Source organism: Schistocerca nitens, chromosome 2, assembly GCF_023898315.1.
Source record: "Schistocerca nitens isolate TAMUIC-IGC-003100 chromosome 2, iqSchNite1.1, whole genome shotgun sequence".
Classification (NCBI taxonomy): domain Eukaryota; kingdom Metazoa; phylum Arthropoda; class Insecta; order Orthoptera; family Acrididae; genus Schistocerca; species Schistocerca nitens.
Genome location: NC_064615.1, coordinates 997,412,709 through 997,433,045, shown reverse-complemented (window position 1 = coordinate 997,433,045; position 20,337 = coordinate 997,412,709). Strand labels below are relative to the sequence as shown.

General features: G+C 42.3%; 1 protein-coding gene across 1 annotated transcript in view; it reads right to left on the bottom strand.

Annotated features, from left to right (window-relative positions):
• The window catches only part of LOC126235494 (uncharacterized), a 284,326-nt gene that overhangs the window by 165,360 nt on the left and 98,629 nt on the right, over positions 1-20,337 (bottom strand). The window contains exons 9-11 of the mRNA XM_049944213.1: positions 14,329-14,493; positions 10,085-10,302; positions 6,524-6,743 (exon numbers count right to left, since the gene is read on the bottom strand). Coding sequence (XP_049800170.1) covers positions 6,524-6,743; positions 10,085-10,302; positions 14,329-14,493 — 603 coding nt within the window. The remainder of the gene's footprint in view (positions 1-6,523; positions 6,744-10,084; positions 10,303-14,328; positions 14,494-20,337) is intronic.

The following is a 20,337-nucleotide window of genomic DNA, read 5'->3' as shown; positions in this document are numbered from 1 at the left end:
TAAGTTCTGAAAAATGTTGGTAGGTGCCGCTACAACTAACTTCTGCTGTCGAATATATATAGCGCTACACAGGCATGCTTTGTAGGCACAAAGATAAATACTGGCACCAAAACATCTGCATCAGTAAATAAATTAAAAAAGGTGGAAGACAAGCTTTTTTTCTCCGCCCTGAGTTTCGACCACTGCATTTTCATACATTATCCAACGAAGTAAATACAAATTCCGTATTGTTCATCTTCGAATGTAGCAGAATTTCAATGTACTACGAAAATCCGACTGGCAAGACTGTTTAGGATGTTTGTCAATATGGCCAACTCTACGTTCTGAATTTTTTCCTACCTGTGAGAAGAGATGGTTGCTAATAGGAACCTGATGAAATGTGAATCACATGCAGTATTCTCTTCGCCATAATAATAATACAAATATAAACATTTTGCCATGTATTCTTTCGCGTTTGCTGCTATCTCATTTAAATCCTGTCTACCTAATAAACTACGAAACTAAAGTGAGACAACAGCAAACGTGGAAGAATATACGTATCGTGTCATGTTTATATTCGTATTATTCTTATGCATAATAGTGATACAGTCAGAAATGAAGCATGGCAACTGACTAGATTTTTAAATCTAAGATGACTCTAATTTCTGTGCAGAATTTGATGTACTAAAGAAGCGGCCGCAAAGATTTTCAAACGGAGAAAAATTTTCGCCTAACTCTCGTTCAGAACATGTTCTATCATATGCAGTCTATTATTTGGTTCTTGTTGATCATTATCAAAGAAAGCAGCAGTGTAAGTAACAACAAATAGCAATATCTTGCCACTGTTTCGCTAATGAGACGATTCCCCCCCCCCCTCTCTCTCTCTCTCTTTCTTTTTTTTTTTAGCGGCGGTAGCACGCACAAAAGCAAGCCGTGCCGCGAGCGGCGACAGGCCGTAAACAGTAATGCATTTTCAGCTTAGAGTGACGTGAAAACCTATAACAAAGAAAACGGCACTTATCAGATCAAAGCAAAATAAGCAATTGATTCAAACCAGACGGAGCACGTGAAAAAGGAAGGGTACTCTTACAAATACGGACAGAGCGCCTGACGCATAGCAATGGCTACCTCATAAAGCTTAACTGCTAAGCTTACGACTCGAACCAAACTACTGTCGCTGTATCGTCATTCATTCGACGTAAATTGTGTCTCATATCACAATGGACCAACTTTGTTTCGATATGGATGTGCGGCCTAAAACTTTTCTCTCCCCTTGAATTTCGAGTCGCAAATTTCAGGTGCGGCTTAGATTCGGGAAATTTTTTTCCCTTTCTTTCGAGTCTCATTTTTCAGGTGCGGCTTAGATTCGAGTGCGGCTTAGATTCGAGTAAATACGGTACACACATCACAAAAATAATCCATTTCACGAACTTCCGCAAACGACAAATATGAAATAACAAATAATTATAGGTGGTTGGGTTCAAATTGGCAACTCTCATCACACCAGACAGCAGCGTAACTACTACAGCACACTGACGGCACCAGAACTTGAGCATTGCTCCCTCTCCTGAAAAACAGGGACCTGCTGTTTCACAAGCTCTCAATGGAGCTGACTACAGTACCTTGGATCCAAATATTGTCACTGGTCCTCTGTGTGACAGCAATGGTGGCTCCTTGCATTCTGGTTGTGTTGTTACATTCTCTTCACTACTAAGATTAGCATTGAAGACAGTCTTTCTTGTTGAAATTTCATGATCGCCAAGCGGGTCTGCAGTTTCCTTGGACCTCCCATCATCGATCTGTGCCTTTGGACTCTACTAGGGCTTCACATGGAGGACATGGATGACATCTCTGTGCTTTTGTCTTCTTGCTGAAGGGTCATAATCCTCAACTTCACATGTGACATCTGACAAGCAACGAAGGATATGATACAGTCCAAAGGAGCACTTTAGTACCTTTCCGAAAGACTTGTTTTCCACACAGGTGTAAAAATCCAGGCTGTATCTCAATGACAGATGCTTGGTGTTATACCACACCACCTTTCTCCAGGGTGTCCAGGGATCGTACACGAGCCATCTGCCTTGCTCCTTCAGTACTGGCGACAAGGAATTTCATGCAATCATCATCTGGTCAGAAAGGGAACAGTGTAGCCACTGTCATTTCGGCCTTACGACTATGGAGCAGATAGAGCGGTGTGAGCCCATGGTGTCTTTGCTTCGCGATTTGTATGTGAATGTCATAAGAGGCAGTATTGCCAAGGAAACTTCTTGAATCACAAGTGTCCTGAAGAGTTGAAAAAATCTGTGACTGCTCTTATCTTCTCTGATCAGGATGGATTCCATCGCCATTCACTAGGAACACCAAGATTCTTATTGCTTGGGCAACAAAGAGAGACTTTTTTGGATTCAGGTGCAAATCTATAACATGGCTGTCAGGTGGCTTAGATGTTCTTCAAATGACTTTGAAAAAATGACAATGCCATGCGGATAGCCAAGGTGCACTGTCCATTTAAGATCTAGAAGTAGGTTGTTCCATAAAAACACGGGAGAACTGCCGGATATCAGTAACTTCCTGCCACGTGGCAGGAAGTTACTGATATCCGGCAGTTCTCCCGTGTTTTTATGGAACAATCAGTACGCCGGGAAAGCTTTAAACATCACATAGAAGTAGGTTGTCTGTCATACATTCAAAGGTAGCTGGAGCATTACACAACCAAAACAACATAACTTTAAACTCTTAGATCTATCAGGAGTTACGAAGCATTTTCCCAGTCAGCCTCACCAACCTCAATTTGCCATTAGCCTGTCCTCAAGTACATAGTAGAGAAATACTTTGCTCCTTTCAAGCAGTCCAGGGTGTCATCATAATTTTGTTCAGTCATCAGTAATTCACACACACACACACACACACACACACACACACACACACACACACTCACTCACTCACTCACTCACTCTCTCTCTCTCTCTCTCTCTCTCTGCTGTAGTAACAAACATGTCCAGAGAGTCAACAGTGAAAACAGACCAACAGCCAGAGTGTTTTCATCTATCCACCAAATGTAGATTGATGCCAAAGATCAATACACCTCTTCAACATTCTCTATTACCTCCTCACATATAGGTTCAACGTTCATGGCTGCTGTCTGTTGTGTACTCTGTCCAGCGAAGCAAGGTATGGCAACTTCCGTAATTGCCACAGGACCACATTCGGTAGTTGATCCTACCTCTTTCATCAGACACTTCTGAAGAAATAGGCTCCATTCGAGACACTCACCAATATATGCTAAACAGCTGGTTACAAGTAACAGCAAAGTAAGAGACCCCTGGAATAAGAACTGCCAACACATTGCAAATTACCAAGAACAGGAATGGTTCGAGAAATATAGCTGTGATACTGTAGTTGTCAAATTTGACAGGAAACCATAGATCAAATTAAATAAAATCTATACAAGCTGTGGTCGATGTTTGGCTCACTCTATAAATGGGGTATTGTGGACTCCCAGAGGTGTGACTGTGGTGTGCTGAAACCATCTATCAGACATATAAATGATGAGTGCAACCTACCATGCTATAAGGGCATGTTGAATGATTTTATGAATGCCCATGCCACAACAGTGGAATGGATTAGAAATCTAGATATTACAAGTATGATTGTGTTGTTTCCCTAGGAAGTTGGGCCCTGTTCTTCAACTTTTCTTCTTCTAAGCGGACTTGCTGCAGACTGTCACCAAAGGTTTTCTTCAGTCCGACCTGAAATCTGTCCCAGATACTGAGCTTCTCTTCAGCGGGCTGTGCCTTCCAAGTAGAAGGTGTTATCTCACCTTTCGTCTTTGGCGACTCAGTCACATCCTTCTAGCCATTTCGTCAGATCTTTACCAGCATCTCCAGAAAACACTGATGGGATGCCTGATGTGCAGCTGACATACTGACGGTTTAGAATTTACTGGCCTCTTCAATATATAGAGGCCTTAAGAATGATGTATCATTTGTATTCTGGTTCCTGTCCATGTAGGAGAGTGCTTATACATTGCCAAATTGGAGCCACCATGATTTAACTGTTTTGAAATACTCAGTGTCTCCACTGAACAATTTCACACTGTAACCAACCTCTAGTCGAAATCTGAAAGCTATTTTATCAATAAAAGATAACACTTAGCACTGGAATCAAGTTTACTAAGAACATCAACATACAGCCAGAACAGAATTGACTTGGATGGAGAGTGCAGGTATTAACACAAATATTGAATATTCCAGAATGCTAGTATTTACACAATCATTCAATATTTCAGCTATACAAACATAAAATATTTCAAGAACTGTCCAGAAATGATAAACATGAAAAAATAACAAATAACTGTTGGTGGTTGGGTTGTAACTGGAGACCTGCAGCTAGCCAGTCAGTGACGCTAACCACTAGACTCGATTGATGGCACCAGAGCTCGTAAAAATGCTGTAAGATGGGCCACACAGGAGACTTTAACAGAATTTCCTTCGTAGACTGGCTGCACTTTCCCATTATTCTGCTAATCAATTGAAATCTGTCACCTACCTTGTCTACTAGTGAGTGAGTCTGCATGATCATTCCATTTCATATCCCTGCAATTGTTACACCCCAGCAGATTCCAACTGTGACTCATTGATATTGTAGTTATAAGACGGTACTTTCCTGTGTTTTGTGAAATACACAATTTTACATTTAAGAACATTTAAAACATATGACTTTATACGTAACTGCACAAGAAGAATGCCAGTTCAATGTTTTTAGTTACAGATGAGTTTTTTTAATCACTTCCTTTAATAATTTATGGATGTAAAATGGAGACAGCTTGTTACACATTCCTCCTTTTATTTTAATTTTAGAAATAAATGTGATCCATTACTATTTAAATATTTCCTTTGACTTTTACCACACACTGGCATGCAAACCAACAGAGCTACATTTGGTAGTTGGGCCACTAGTGAGTGCTCATACCCATCTCATGCACTGTGAGGTTTTCATACACGGTAAAAACAAAAAAGAAGGGTGGGGAAGGGGAGCGCAGGGCTTTTCTGGAACTCCAAAATTAACCAAGGAAATAAGGGTCCCACTTATCCGGGAAAGTTTCATACAACTGGGGGGTGGTAGGTGCCCTAAAGGTTTTATGCCAACACCAATCTTCGAACATGTAACAAACCTTGCAACCCCCCCCCCCCTCCCCCACACCACTCAGCTGATATTTTATGAGATTTGTATCATTCTCGCAATATGAGCAGTTAAGTCAAGATCCCCATTCCCTGTGCCACACAACAGTGATTGAAAACGCATACAGCTCACGGCTGTAGAGGACTGGCGACACTTGAGTTGTGAGGGTATGAAATTTTCCTTGGTTTTATAAGTAATAATTCTGATGAATGTAGGGGACTGGTGCTGTAGTAGCATTTTAATGAACCAGAATGACAAGTTTCTCATTAGTGGGAAGAGGAGCTCAAAGATTAAGATTATCCCTAGTTGGAATCACAGTTTGTTGTTGTTGTTGTTGTTGTCATCGTCTGTCTTAGGTATTCCTTTTGGGCTCTGTACGGCACAGAGTTCGGTCGAGCTGTGTCTAATGCCACCTACAAGCGCAGCAAAGAGACATCTGCACCGAACGCTGCTCCAAGGAATACTGATAACTCAAATGTCTGACAGACAAGAATGTCAATGGCATTAAGGCTTCTTTGTATGTTCACGTTAAAAACTTCTCTCTAAATAGCAATGATAGGGAGCCATATAAAGAGTGAAGATTAAACAGTGTTTTATCTCTAAGTTTTTAAGTTGCTCCTTCAGTAGAGCTAATAATAATTACAGTTATGAGTAACTAAGGAGAATCTATCACAAGTCCATCAACTTTTGCTGCATGAGAAGAGTTTGAGATATATGGACTCTCACAGAGTCCCTAAATCAGAAAGCCTGGGTTCACAAAACCCTTAACCAGCTAAATCCGTAAGATTTACCTGAGATGTTTGCCATTTGCCTGATATCAGCCAATGGGCCTCACATCCCTTACCAAATGCAACAAACTTCATGAGCCTACAAATTCTTCCCTCCCCCCCCCCCCCAAAAAAATCACAAAGTTGTGTATCCACAGTTCATCACTTATTGCACACTTCCAAGCTCAACAAAGTCAGCTCCATTGTATGGCAAACTATGTAAGCATATATTCTTTCAGCACAAACTGGGTAAGCTTAGCACAAACTCAAATAGTCATAGAGATTTACCCCAACACTGAAGAATATCTCCCACTGCACACTGCAAATATTCAAATGAAACTTGCCTTTCAACCATTTCCTTGTGCTGAGAACATAGTGTAATAAAATCTCCATCAAAGAATCAAATATTTAACCACCTTAAAGCACAATACACATTTCTCATTTACTAATCAATTTTTCAGATGTGTATGCACAACACAGACTAAGCCATATTTGTTGCCACGAAACTTCAAATTCAAAGTTTTGTATAGGAAAACAATTTCTTGGTAAAGAAAATTAAGAATTTCGTTTTCACAACAGACAAATATTTCCGTTACCTGAACAAAGTCATTTAGTTTCATATGAACATTATACTTCTTCTGTAGCTCTTTGAGATCTTTGAGACTGTTCACCATATGGAGTATTCTTGTCTTAGCAGCACTATACTGAGCAAAGCTTGAAGTTACACTCCCCTTTTGCAAGTTCACAAGACTGCTGAGACGTTCAAGGAAATGAACAGCATTTTCAAGCCAACAAGATTTCTTGAGCTCAAAATGTCTGTAACAATCAACCATAAAACTTATAAAATAAAATCAATCACTCATAATTTCTTCTATAATCTAACTGTAACACTGTTAGAAAATTAAAACTGCCAGTAAGGATTAAAGTTACCTCATCAAATTTGAATATCACAACACTGAAACATAAACAGATCAACATTATCAAGACAAAAGTTTCATCATCTGTGATGAACTGAATATTAAATCTTTGGGTAAACAGATCCTTTTCAAAACAGGATACTATTTCATTAAAAAATGTTTTGGAAACTGGATCAAATTTTGTGACATTATCATCACTTATTTGTAAAATGCACATGGAGCTAATTACTGCAGCATGAAGACCGTGAATACATTCACATCTGTTGGACGAATGTTATGAAAACAAACACAGCAAACCAACATTTCACACAAGTCACATCCAATGAAAATCTGTAACGCAACCATCTGTATGTGGCGTGCTTGTAATTATGTATTATTTATATTTTAGGACAATTAATCTGTAAAAAACGCACCACATGTTATAAGGAAAGCATATAAACCGTCTGAAGATTAATCATAAAGATTCAAAACCAGTAACGGTACTCTTTGAATAAAGGAACTGAAAGTAAATTTGTGGATGGTTGCTGTCCCAACACCATCAGCATTTGACTCTGTATCACACCTGTGCTTATTGTCGGAAGTACGACCATATGGGGTACCAAGTGAAATTTGGGAGTGGATTGAGGACTTTTTGGTAGAGAGGATGCGGCATGTCATCTTCAGATGTAGAGTCATCTTCAGATGTAAAGGTAACTTCAGGTGTGTCGGGACCCTTGCTGTTAATGTTGTATATTAACGACCTTGCAGACAATATTTATAGTAAAATCAGGCTTTTTTGCAGATGATGAAGTTATCTATAATGAAGTGCTATCTGAAAGAAGCTGCATGAATATTCAGTAAGATCTTGACAACATTTCAAAGTGGTGCAGAGGTAGCAATTTGTTCTAAATGTTCAGAAATATAAAATTCTGCACTTCACAAAATGAAGACACACAGTATCCTACAGTATAATATCAATGAATCACTGTAGGAATCTGACAACTCATTCAACACTTTCTAGGGATTTGAAATGGAATGATCACATAGGTTCAGTCGTGGATAAAGCAGGTGGTAAACTTCGGTTCACTGGCAGAATACTGTGGAAGCACAGTCAGTCTACAAATGAGATTGATTCAAAACACTTTTGCGAGCAGTTCTAGAATATTGGTGAAGTGTGTGGGATCCGTACTAGACAAGACTAACAGGGATTATTGAACATACACAGAGATGGGCAGCATGGATGGTAAACTATCGCGAGAAAGTCTATTAACAACATTTCAAGAAACAGCTTTAAATGATGATTCTCAAAATGTACTACAATCCCCTATGTATCGCTCACATAGGAATCTTGACGATAACATAAGAATAATTACTGCACGCACAGAGGCATTCAAACCATCATTCTTCCCATGCTCCAGACATTAATGGAATAGAATGAAACCCTAATGACTGGTGGTTCGCAGAACATCGATGTAGATGAAACCACTAAAATCTAAACGCTGTAAATTCAGCTAAATATTTAGGGGTTATAATTATGAATAACTTAAGCTGGAAAAATCAGAAAGATAATGTTGTGGTTAAAGCAAACCAAAGACTGTGATTTACTGGCAGAACACTGCGAAAATGCACCAGGTCTACTAAAGAGACTGCCTACAATACACTTTTATGTCCTCTTCTGCAGTATTGCTGCATATCTGGGAGCAGCATCAGATAATATCGATGGAGGACATCGAAAAAGTAAGAAGCAGGGCAGCTTGTTTCGCACAGTCGTAAAATACGAGAGAGTGCCACATGTACAACACATTAATTAGGATAGAAATCATTAAAATAAAAGGGTTTTTCGTTGTGGCAGGACCTTGTCATGAAATTTCAATCACCAACTTCCTCCTCAGAGTGTGAAAATATTTTGTTGGTGCCCACCTACATAGCAAGGAATGATCATCACAATAAAACAAGAGATATTAGAGCTCACACAGAAAGACTTACGTGTTCATTTTTCCTGCACACTGTTCAAAAGAGGAACATTAGAGTGATAGCTTGAAAGTGGTTCAATGAACCCTCTGCCAGGCACTTCACTTGAACTGCAGATGAATCATGTAGATGTAGATACCCCGTTCCCCTCCTCACCCCCATCACTAAGCCAAACTGCTGCTAACGTAAGGGGCAGTTGCTTTCCACAGTGGCCACAGAAGTGGTGATGTGTGCATTAGTGTGTGTGTGTGTGTGTGTGTGTGTGTGTGTGTGTGGAAAGCTTCAATTTAAAGCAGTCCTTTCACTGCAACCACACTTTCCGATTCTGTAAGTGAATGGAATGGGAAGAAACCCTAATAACTGGTACAATGCAAAGTACCCTCTGACATGTTCTTCACAGTGGTATGCAGTGTGTGGATAAAAATGTAGCTTTAGATATACAGCCATTCCAGTATTATCAACACAGAATCAGATAGAGGCAGCAATATTGTCTGTGTGGGATTTAACTCTGCTTTGAGCTGCTGCGACTCCAGTCAAAGTGGCAAACACATCGCACAGGAATGGCCAATGGCCCTCTACGGGAAACAAATAATGTCCATATAGGTCAGTCACTAGTCTGCATCTCATTACTGGAGGTTCTGTAGGCCAATTACTGACCATAGATGTTACTTCACTTTCCTGTGTCTCGACTCTGATTTGGAACTCTTGATTGTCTGTTGTGTAAGGCTATTGTGGCTTTGCTCATTGGTACTGATTTTGGCTCACATTACTTCATTCTTAAGATTTAATCTCTACAATGTTTCCCGCCATTAATTTAGCATCTATTTTGGTTTCCACTAACTACAGGGTTTGGAGAAGTGATATGCTGAATTTGTGTTGGGCCATGACACAAACTATAAAATAAGAATATGCAATGGGTAGAGGGTCAAATTTGAAAAATTGTTTATTCCTTGAAACAGATTAAATCACACTGCTATGTGTATATTGTTAAACGTCTAGCATCTTGCTGTCCAGAGCTGTGTACATATTTCCTAATCAGAATTTTGTTATAGCTCTGCAGACTTTGCTGGGGGTGCAAAAAAACTAAGGAATTGTTCAACTTCGAATTATTTGATGATACAAAACCTAAAGCGTATCTGAACAAAATGCAGAGTACAGAAGACAATGTTAACCGGAACTCAGTTTTGTCAAGTAAATGCGTTAGCTGATGTTTTTACATAATGATTTCACAAAGCATTATATAACAGTGACAGCAATTTCCCAAATGTCCATAATAAGCATTTAACTCACCTCACTTTTTCAAACGCCCAATCAACAATTCCATCCACTGACTGGGGGCAAATCTGAAGAACTAGTGGCACAAAGAATTGCAAAAATGGTGCCAGGTTTTCCATCTGCACATTCTGTGGAACCATTCGCAAAACATCAACAACAACTGCTGGCGACAACCTCTTCTTGAAACTGGAGACATAACGATTCCACAAGATAGCTGCCTTCATAAAATTACCCTAGAAAAAAAGTATGTCAAATATTTGTATCACTCTTACACACTGTCTTCTCTTCTCCTTTGCCTATGCATTTTAATGAGAAGAAAAGGCTTTGTGGGTTGACCCAAGAGATCACCATAAATAGATGTGAATGTATGGAATTAAAATAATACACTGTTGATCACCAGTAAACCAATGGCCAAATTGCCGGCATACACCTGTCAAGGTAGAACTGTTATCTTTTGAAACAATCTCAAAGAAAATGCAGAGGCAAAAATCAGCTACAAAAGCTGTCAGTTCTAAGTTTACTGTGAGAACTACATACACATTTCAATGTTCAATCTGTCATATGGGTAGCTTAATTCATCAGCACACTGCAAATAATGCCAAACTGGTGCAATATGAACCAGCTATGACTGGAAGAAAGTTTTACAGTTCAACGAGACATTCCTCACCTTATTTCCAACACAACAGGAAAGACAGACTGAGGGCAGGTTAAAAAGGAAAGGGAGATCACTCTGATCTCTGGATATAAGGGATCCACATTTTGTGAGGACAATGGAAAAGGTAGATGAAAAGGGGAAAGGGAATGGGGGAGGCAAGCATCAGACGTAGGAGGAGGTCAAGGGCTATTCAAAAATTAACTTTCAATTGGCTATTAAAAATTAACAAATCGTTGTAGCTTCACAGGACTTGCAGAGTTAGAAAAGAGGATTTTGATGGTCATGCTGCAGCCATTGTAATCCTATGGATCCTGTTGCTTCCATCATTTTTATGGTCACCCCATCCACTCCTGCTACTTTGCCAGTCTTCATCTCCTCCTCCTGATGCTTTAAATAAAAAATGACTAACTAGTCAAATTTAGCCTTGCAAATATTGTTCTTCCTTTAAAGCTTTGAAGTATCTCTTTGATATTTACAGGTCAGTCTCTTTCAGATTCAGATATCTTATTCACTTGTCTCTTACCAACAACCAAGCGAAAATTCTTGTTCCTTTTAATGACCATCAACAAAGGGCTGTTAAATTGACTCCTGGCTCGTCTGATTAATCCAGATGACAACATCCTTTGGGGTTCCTTTTCGACAGCTTCCTACCTTGCTTAAGGTATTTTATATGTAGGCACAAAATATGGTTTGTGCAATTTTATTTTGATCCAATAAGGTGGTCCCTGCTTTTTGACTGAATATCTCTTCATGGTTTTCCAATCAACTTTAACAATTCTTCTGCTTCTCTGGGTACCAATGTTGCAATGTCGATTTTCAAAGCGCTACATTATTTAACCGATCAAGTACAGACAGGGACATTAATGCACACATTCGTTTTTGCAATCAACATCAATCACAACATTATGAGGGTAGTCATAATGACTGTAATTGTGAAAGCAATACTGAGGAGAAAATGCTGAAACAACGTCAATTCCAGATCTACAACCCAGACAAGAAAAATGTTCATCCTGTAGTGTTTATAAGAAGTTTTAGGGGAGTACTGCCAATGAATTGGAGTGACTGGCAAAAGGCAGTCGCAATCCCGTGCACGAACACAGCAACATTTAACCGATTTAGCAAACTTCTCATGGCAGCCGGCCACGTGCTGTCCAATCATGTGTGACATCTAGCCACGGCTCACCACTACTCCTTGCCTTCCACACCACACCAAACTGAATTTCTCGACCACTGAGGGTTCCCCTGATGGCAGTGCTGTTGCACTAGGCTACTATGTGTAAGGTACAGTTATCAATACTCGAGGAGTAACTACACTCCTGGAAATGGAAAAAAGAACACATTGACACCGGTGTGTCAGACCCACCATACTTGCTCCGGACACTGCGAGAGGGCTGTACAAGCAATGATCACACGCACGGCACAGCGGACACACCAGGACCCGCGGTGTTGGCCGTCGAATGGCGCTAGCTGCGCAGCATTTGTGCACCACCGCCATCAGTGTCAGCCAGTTTGCGTGGCATACGGAGCTCCATTGCAGTCTTTAACACTGGTAGCATGCCGCGACAGCGTGGACGTGAACCGTATGTGCAGTTGACGGACTTTGAGCGAGGGCGTATAGTGGGCATGCGGGAGGCCGGGTGGACGTACCGCCGAATTGCTCAACACGTGGGGCGTGAGGTCTCCACAGTACATCGATGTTGTCGCCAGTGGTCGGCGGAAGGTGCACGTGCCCGTCGACCTGCGACCGGACCGCAGCAACGCACGGATGCATGCCAAGACCGTAGGATCCTACGCAGTGCCGTAGGGGACCGCACCGCCACTTCCCAGCAAATTAGGGACACTGTTGCTCCTGGGGTATCGGCGAGGACCATTCGCAACCGTCTCCATGAAGCTGGGCTACTGTCCCGCACACCGTTAGGCCGTCTTCCGCTCACGCCCCAACATCGTGCAGCCCGCCTCCAGTGGTGTCGCGACAGGCGTGAATGGAGGGACGAATGGAGACGTGTCGTCTTCAGCGATGAGAGTCGCTTCTGCCTTGGTGCCAATGATGGTCGTATGCGTGTTTGGCGCCGTGCAGGTGAGCGCCACAATCAGGACTGCATACGACCGAGGCACACAGGGCCAACACCCGGCATCATGGTGCGGGGAGCGATCTCCTACACTGGCCGTACACCACTGGTGATCGTCGAGGGGACACTGAATAGTGCACGGTACATCCAAATCGTCATCGAACCCATCGTTCTCCCATTCCTAAACCGGCAAGGGAACTTGCTGTTCCAACAGGACAATGCACGTCCGCATGTATCCCGTGCCACCCAACGTGCTCTAGAAGGTGTAAGTCAACTACCCTGGCCAGCAAGATCTCCGGATCTGTCCCCCATTGAGCATGTTTGGGACTGGATGAAGCGTCGTCTCACGCGGTCTGCACGTCCAGCACGAACGCTGGTCCAACTGAGGTGCCAGGTGGAAATGGCATGGCAAGCCGTTCCACAGGACTACATCCAGCATCTCTACGATCGTCTCCATGGGAGAATAGCAGCCTGCATTGCTGCGAAAGGTGGATATACACTGTACTAGTGCCGACATTGTGCATGCTCTGTTGCCTGTGTCTATGTGCCTGTGGTTCTGTCAGTGTGATCATGTGATGTATCTGACCCCAGGAATGTGTCAATAAAATTTCCCCTTCCTGGGACAATGAATTCACGATGTTCTTATTTCAGTTTCCAGGAGTGTATATCTCTAACCTTACACAATTAATCCCATTGAATGTTAATTGAGGAACTACATAACTGATACTTTACATAAAAAATGAGTAGTTATTAGCCGGCGATATCAAAAGTTTCTTAGGAAATTCAAGCTCTTGTGTTGCACTAAAACCAATATTAGAGTCATTTAGTTAGTTTGTCAAGCATTTCGTATCAGCTAAAATAATCAATTTCTGTCAATACAAAGTCTTTCCTTCTCATTCTGTCTGGTAAGTCTCCCCTGACCCACAGTTCTGGGCGACTTTTCCAAACTCTACCCTTTTTCATAAGCCCCTCCAGCCATTTTCCTTCACCCATCTTCCTTACCCTTCCACCCTTCTGTCGGAAGAAGGAGCCACTGGTTCCAAACGCTTTCATACCTAAAACCTTTTTTTATACGTGTGTTCTCGTGCCACCACCTGGTGACTAAGACTAGTTTTTCTTTCCAACACCAAAATATGGGAAACTATTATTCCTTCTGACAACACATTTGGTAGATCAAAAAATTAAGGAAACGAAAATTTAACAAATAGCAAAAAGTGCTAGTAACTGTGCTAAAGTGATGTACAAAAAGTTGTTTGAGTTTTCTAACACATTCACACCATCAACTATACTGAAACTTCCAGCCAGAGTAAAGTTGCGGTCTGGATCACCATTAGAAGCCGCATCACTGTCGTCTGCAGAAAATGTTCTTACAAACTGAGCTATCAAGGGATACCTCATAGCCTGTGAATCAGCTCCAAGCTGTCAATGTGTCTCTCTTATGTCCTAATTTTCTCACTATTTATCAGCCTGATTGCACTGGTGGAAAACGGTTCAGAGAAAGGTAAAAGTTCAGCCTATATCGCTAATTAACTTACCTGACTTAAATAAGAAGTGCATTTTTCAAAAAGGTCTGCTTTGCTAAAAACTATCCAATCGTCAACTTCGGTTCCACTACACTGGTTCAAAATTTCGTAAGTATCAAGACGCAGAAGCACGCTGTTAACTTCCGAAAGGAGTAATTCAACATCTGATGTTAAAGTCTGAAACAAAAACCATTACCATTTAAATGTGCAATTTCATTCATCCATTTGCTAACAGTTGAATTCATCATTTTTATCTAAGAGCCTAAAAAGTAATTTCTGAACATTTAATCAAGTTTCAAGCAATATTTATTGCAATAATTACAATGAACTATCTATATCTACATCTAGAAGATTATTCTGCAATTCACAACTAAGTGCCTGGTGGAGGGTTCATCGAACACCTTTAAGCTACTGCTCTACCGTTCCACTCTTAAACGGCATGCAGGAGAAATGAACAATTAAATCATTTCGTGTGAGTTCCAATTTCTCTCATTTTATTATGATGATCATTTCTCTCTACGTAGAGGGCACCAACAAAACATTTTCACACTCTGAGGGAAAGTTGCTGATTGGAATTTCTTGAGAAGGTCCTGCCGCAACAAAAAATGCCTTTGTTTTAGTGACAGCCACAGCAATTTGTGTATCATATCTGTGGCACTTTCTCCCCTATTTTGTGATAATACAAAATGAGCTGCCCTTCTTTGAAGTTTTTCAATGTCCTCCATCAGTCCTATCTGATGCAGATCCCACATTGCACAGCAATACTCCAGAACAGGGCGGACAAATTTAGTGTAAGCAGTCTCTTTAGTAAACCTGTTACATTCTCCAAGTGTTCTGCTGATACATATCAGCTTTTGGTTTGCTTTCCCCACAACATTACTATGTGCTTGTTCCAATTTAAGTTATTCATAATTGTAATCCGTAAGTATTTAGTTGAGTTTACAGCCTTTAGATTGTGCGATTTATCATGTAGCTGAAATTTAGCCTAGTCTTTAGTGCTTAAGTGAGTGACTTCACACTTTTCTTGACTTAGAGTAAATTGCCACTTTTTGCACCATACAGATATCTTGTCTAAATCACTTTGCAATTCATTTTGCTCATCTGATGACATCACATGACAGTAAATAACAGCATCATCTGCAAACAATCTAGGACTGCTCAGGTTGTCTCCTAAATCTTTTATGAAGACCAGGAACAATAGAGGACGTATAACACTTCCTTGGCAAATACCAGATATAACTACTGTTTCACTCAATGACTTTCCATCATCAGTTATTACAAAGTGTGACGTTTCTGACAGTAAATCACAAATCCTGACGACATTCCACAGACTTGCAATTAAATTACAAGTCACTTTTGAGGAACCTTTTTTTTTTCTAAATGTGTGTATTTAACAGATCAAAATAGCAATGGACACTAGCCTGTCAAGTGGAAACAAGCACAAGTTTAAACTTTGCACCTGTCCAAATTTTGTAATAAATGTAGTCAGTCATTGTTACACAAGAAAATGGAGCTTATCGAGTGTGTCAATAAAATATTCTGTCACTCTGTGTAGAGAAAAGGAAAAATGATTAACATTTAAATTTATTGAGGACGTTCCCCCTGTCATAAGAATTGTTTCTTGCCATTTCACAATTGTTTCCATATTAATAACAGCACTCGAGGAGTTTCAGCAAACTGAAAATGTTAAACGTTATTTTCAATCTACGGCAATGAACTACGCGAGAATAATTGCAAAGGGCAATGGGATACAAATACAATTTGCTATTTTCTGTTACGTCAAAAATGCTTGATAAATCTTGAATATTATGAAAATGGGATTTTATTAGCTTGGTTTCACAGTCTTTAGCACCCATGCTAAGATAATATCATCTTACTCCAGGGCAAATACACAAAGCTGCTGTGTCAAAACCCAACCAACACTCCATCCAGTGGTCATCTACTTGTGTGTGTGTGTGTGTGTGTGTGTGTGTGTGTGTGTGTGGGCGCGCACGCGAGTGTATACCTGTCCCTTTTCCCCCAAGGTAAGTCTTTCCGCTCCCGGGATTGGAATGACTCCTAACCCTCTCCCTTAAAACCCACATCCTTTCGTCTTTCCCTCTCCTCCTCTCTTTCCCGATGAAGCAACCGTGGGTTGCGAAAGCTTGAAATTTGTGTGTGTGTGTGTGTGTGTGTGTGTGTGTGTTTTAGTTATTGTCTCTATCAACATACCAATGCTTTCGTTTGGTAAGTTACAGAATCTTTGTTTATATACATAAAATGGAGGGTAGAGGGAAAAATATATATAAAAACCAAAGATGCTGTGACTTACCAAACGGGAAAGCACTGGTAAATAGACACAATAAAAAAACACACAAACACACACAAATTTTAAGCTTTCGCAACCCAAGTTGCTTCATCAGGAAAGAGGGAAGGAGAGGGAAAGACGAAAGGATGTGGGTTTAAAGGGAGAGGGTAAGGAGTCATTCCAATCCCGGGAGTGGAAAGACTTACCTTAGAGGGAAAAAAGGACGGGTATACACGCGCACACACACACACACACACACACACACACACACACACACACACACACACACAGACACAGACACAGGTAGACATATGTAAATGTAAGGAGGTTGGGCAGAGATGTCAGTCGAGGCGGAAGTACAGAGGCAAAGATGATGTCGAATGACAGGTAATGTACGAGGGGCAGCAACTTGAAATTAGCGGAGGTTGAGGTCTGATGGGTAACGGGAAGAGATAATATATAGAAGGGCAAGTTCTCATCTCCGGAGTTCTGATAGGTTGGTGTCAGTGGGAAGTATCCAGATAATCCGGACAGTGTAACACTGTGCCAAGATGTGCTGGCTGTGCACCAAGGTATGTTTACCCACAGGGTGATCCTCATTACCAACAAACACTCTCTGCCTGTGTCCGTTCATGCTAATGGACAGTTTGTTGCTGGTCATTCCCACACAGAAGGCTTCACAGTGTAGGCACGTCAGTTGGTAAATCACGTGGGTGCTTTCACACGTGGCTCTGCCTTCGATCGTGTACACCATCCGGGTTACAGGACTGGAATGGGTGGTGGTGGGAGGGTGCATGGGGCAGGTTTTACACCGGGGACGGTTACAAGGGTAGGAGCCAGAGGGTAGGGAGGTAAGTCTTTCCACTCTCGGGATTGGAATGACTCCTTACCCTCTCCCTTAAAACCCACATCCTTTCGTCCTTCCCTCTTTCCTGACGAAGCAACCTTGGTTTGCGAAAGCTTGAAATTTGTGTGTGAGTTTGTGTGTTTTTTATTGTGTCTATCTACCAGCGCTTTCCTGTTTGGTAAGTATATATATATATATATATATATATATATGCAGATGGTATCTGTTCTTTCGGACAAGTCCGAAAGAACAGATACCATTGGTGACCATGCATCTCGTTAGACTGAAATTAAAATAAAATGAATACCCCTAGCTGCATACAGGCATTGACATACGTCAACAGCGACAGTTGAAAATGTGTGCCCTGACCGGGACTTGAACCCGGGATCTCTTGCTTACGTGGCAGATGCTCTATCCATCTGAGCCCACGAGGACACATAGGATAGTGCGACTGTGGGGACTTATCTCTGGCACGCCTCTCACGAGACCCACATTCCCAACTTATTGTCCCGCACTATATTCATAGTGCCCCTCCCCATTATACTCATTACTTGCGGCTTCCATCTTCTTCTGTGCGATTGCACAAACAGTGCCCGAAGTCTTACGAGAATCGGCAAAAAGCAGCGAGTAATGAGTATAATGGGTAGGGGCACTATGAAAATACACTCCTGGAAATTGAAATAAGAACACCGTGAATTCATTGTCCCAGGAAGGGGAAACTTTACTGACACATTCCTGGGGTCAGATACATCACATGATCACACTGACAGAACCACAGGCACATAGACACAGGCAACAGAGCATGCACAATGTCGGCACTAGTACAGTGTATATCCACCTTTCGCAGCAATGCAGGCTGCTATTCTCCCATGGAGACGATCGTAGAGATGCTGGATGTAGTCCTGTGGAACGGCTTGCCATGCCATTTCCACCTGGCGCCTCAGTTGGACCAGCGTTCGTGCTGGACGTGCAGACCGCGTGAGACGACGCTTCATCCAGTCCCAAACATGCTCAATGGGGGACAGATCCGGAGATCTTGCTGGCCAGGGTAGTTGACTTACACCTTCTAGAGCACGTTGGGTGGCACGGGATACATGCGGACGTGCATTGTCCTGTTGGAACAGCAAGTTCCCTTGCCGGTCTAGGAATGGTAGAACGATGGGTTCGATGACGGTTTGGATGTACCGTGCACTATTCAATGTCCCCTCGACGATCACCAGTGGTGTACGGCCAGTGTAGGAGATCACTCCCCACACGATACCGGGTGTTGGCCCTGTGTGCCTCGGTCGTATGCAGTCCTGATTGTGGCGCTCACCTGCACGGCGCCAAACACGCATACGACCATCATTGGCACCAAGGCAGAAGCGACTCTCATCGCTGAAGACGACACGTCTCCATTCGTCCCTCCATTCACGCCTGTCGCGACACCACTGGAGGCGGGCTGCACGATGTTGGGGCGTGAGCGGAAGACGGCCTAACGGTGTGCGGGACCGTAGCCCAGCTTCATGGAGACGGTTGCGAATGGTCCTCGCCGATACCCCAGGAGCAACAGTGTCCCTAATTTGCTGGGAAGTGGCGGTGCGGTCCCCTACGGCACTGCGTAGGATCCTACGGTCTTGGCGTGCATCCGTGCGTCGCTGCGGTCCGGTCGCAGGTCGACGGGCACGTGCACCTTCCGCCGACCACTGGCGACAACATCGATGTACTGTGGAGACCTCACGCCCCACGTGTTGAGCAATTCGGCGGTACGTCCACCCGGCCTCCCGCATGCCCACTATACGCCCTCGCTCAAAGTCCGTCAACTGCACATACGGTTCACGTCCACGCTGTCGCGGCATGCTACCAGTGTTAAAGACTGCGATGGAGCTCCGTATGCCACGGCAAACTGGCTGACACTGACGGCGGCGGTGCACAAATGCTGCGCAGCTAGCGCCATTCGACGGCCAACACCGCGGGTCCTGGTGTGTCCGCTGCGCCGTGCGTGTGATCATTGCTTGTACAGCCCTCTCGCAGTGTCCGGAGCAAGTATGGTGGGTCTGACACACCGGTGTCAATGTGTTCTTTTTTCCATTTCCAGGAGTGTAGTATGGGACAAAATGTTGATGCCAGGCCTCACTGACCGATATCAATACCTCTCCTCAGTGCAGCACGCCATGAAGAATGGGTTGCCATTCCCCAAGAAACCTTCAAGCACCTGATTGAACGTTTGCCTGCGAGAGTGGAAACTGTCATCTAGGCTAAGTGTGGGCCAACAGTATATTGAATTCCAGCATTACCGATGGAGGGCGCAACTAACTTTTAAGTCATTTTCAGCCCTATGTCCAGATACCTTTGATCACATAGTGCACATATAAAGTATCAAAATTCCTTGTTAAGCTGCAAGAAAACCAAATTAACTTCAAAATCTGACATTGCTAATAATTGTTTGTCTTAGCATTGTCTACTTCATTTGGAAGTCCTATTTTTACACTACGTAAAGAGTGTTTTCCTTTGCATACTAGTCACTTCAAATTGCTGCAGAACTGTAACATGTCATCATGTGACCTTCCACTGATGACGTGGATCATGGCAGGGGTATGTGCCAGTTGGCTGTATAGTATCAGCATAGTAAAATGACCTTAAATTTATACATCACAGTCCAGAGGAGTAACAGCAATCTAGTGATACAACTGGGTTACAATAAAAGTCTAGATCACAATAATATTTTATTACTGGCTGGTATCTACTTCATGTAGGAGTCATCTTCAGAAAATGAACACCATAAGAAAACGAATAGCAGAGTTACAGGAAGTTTGCTTCTGGGAGCCACCAGCAGGAGACGGATGGGTAGATGCTGTATCATTACTTAATTATACTTTGGTCTGAAGCCACTCTCGTCAAACTTTCT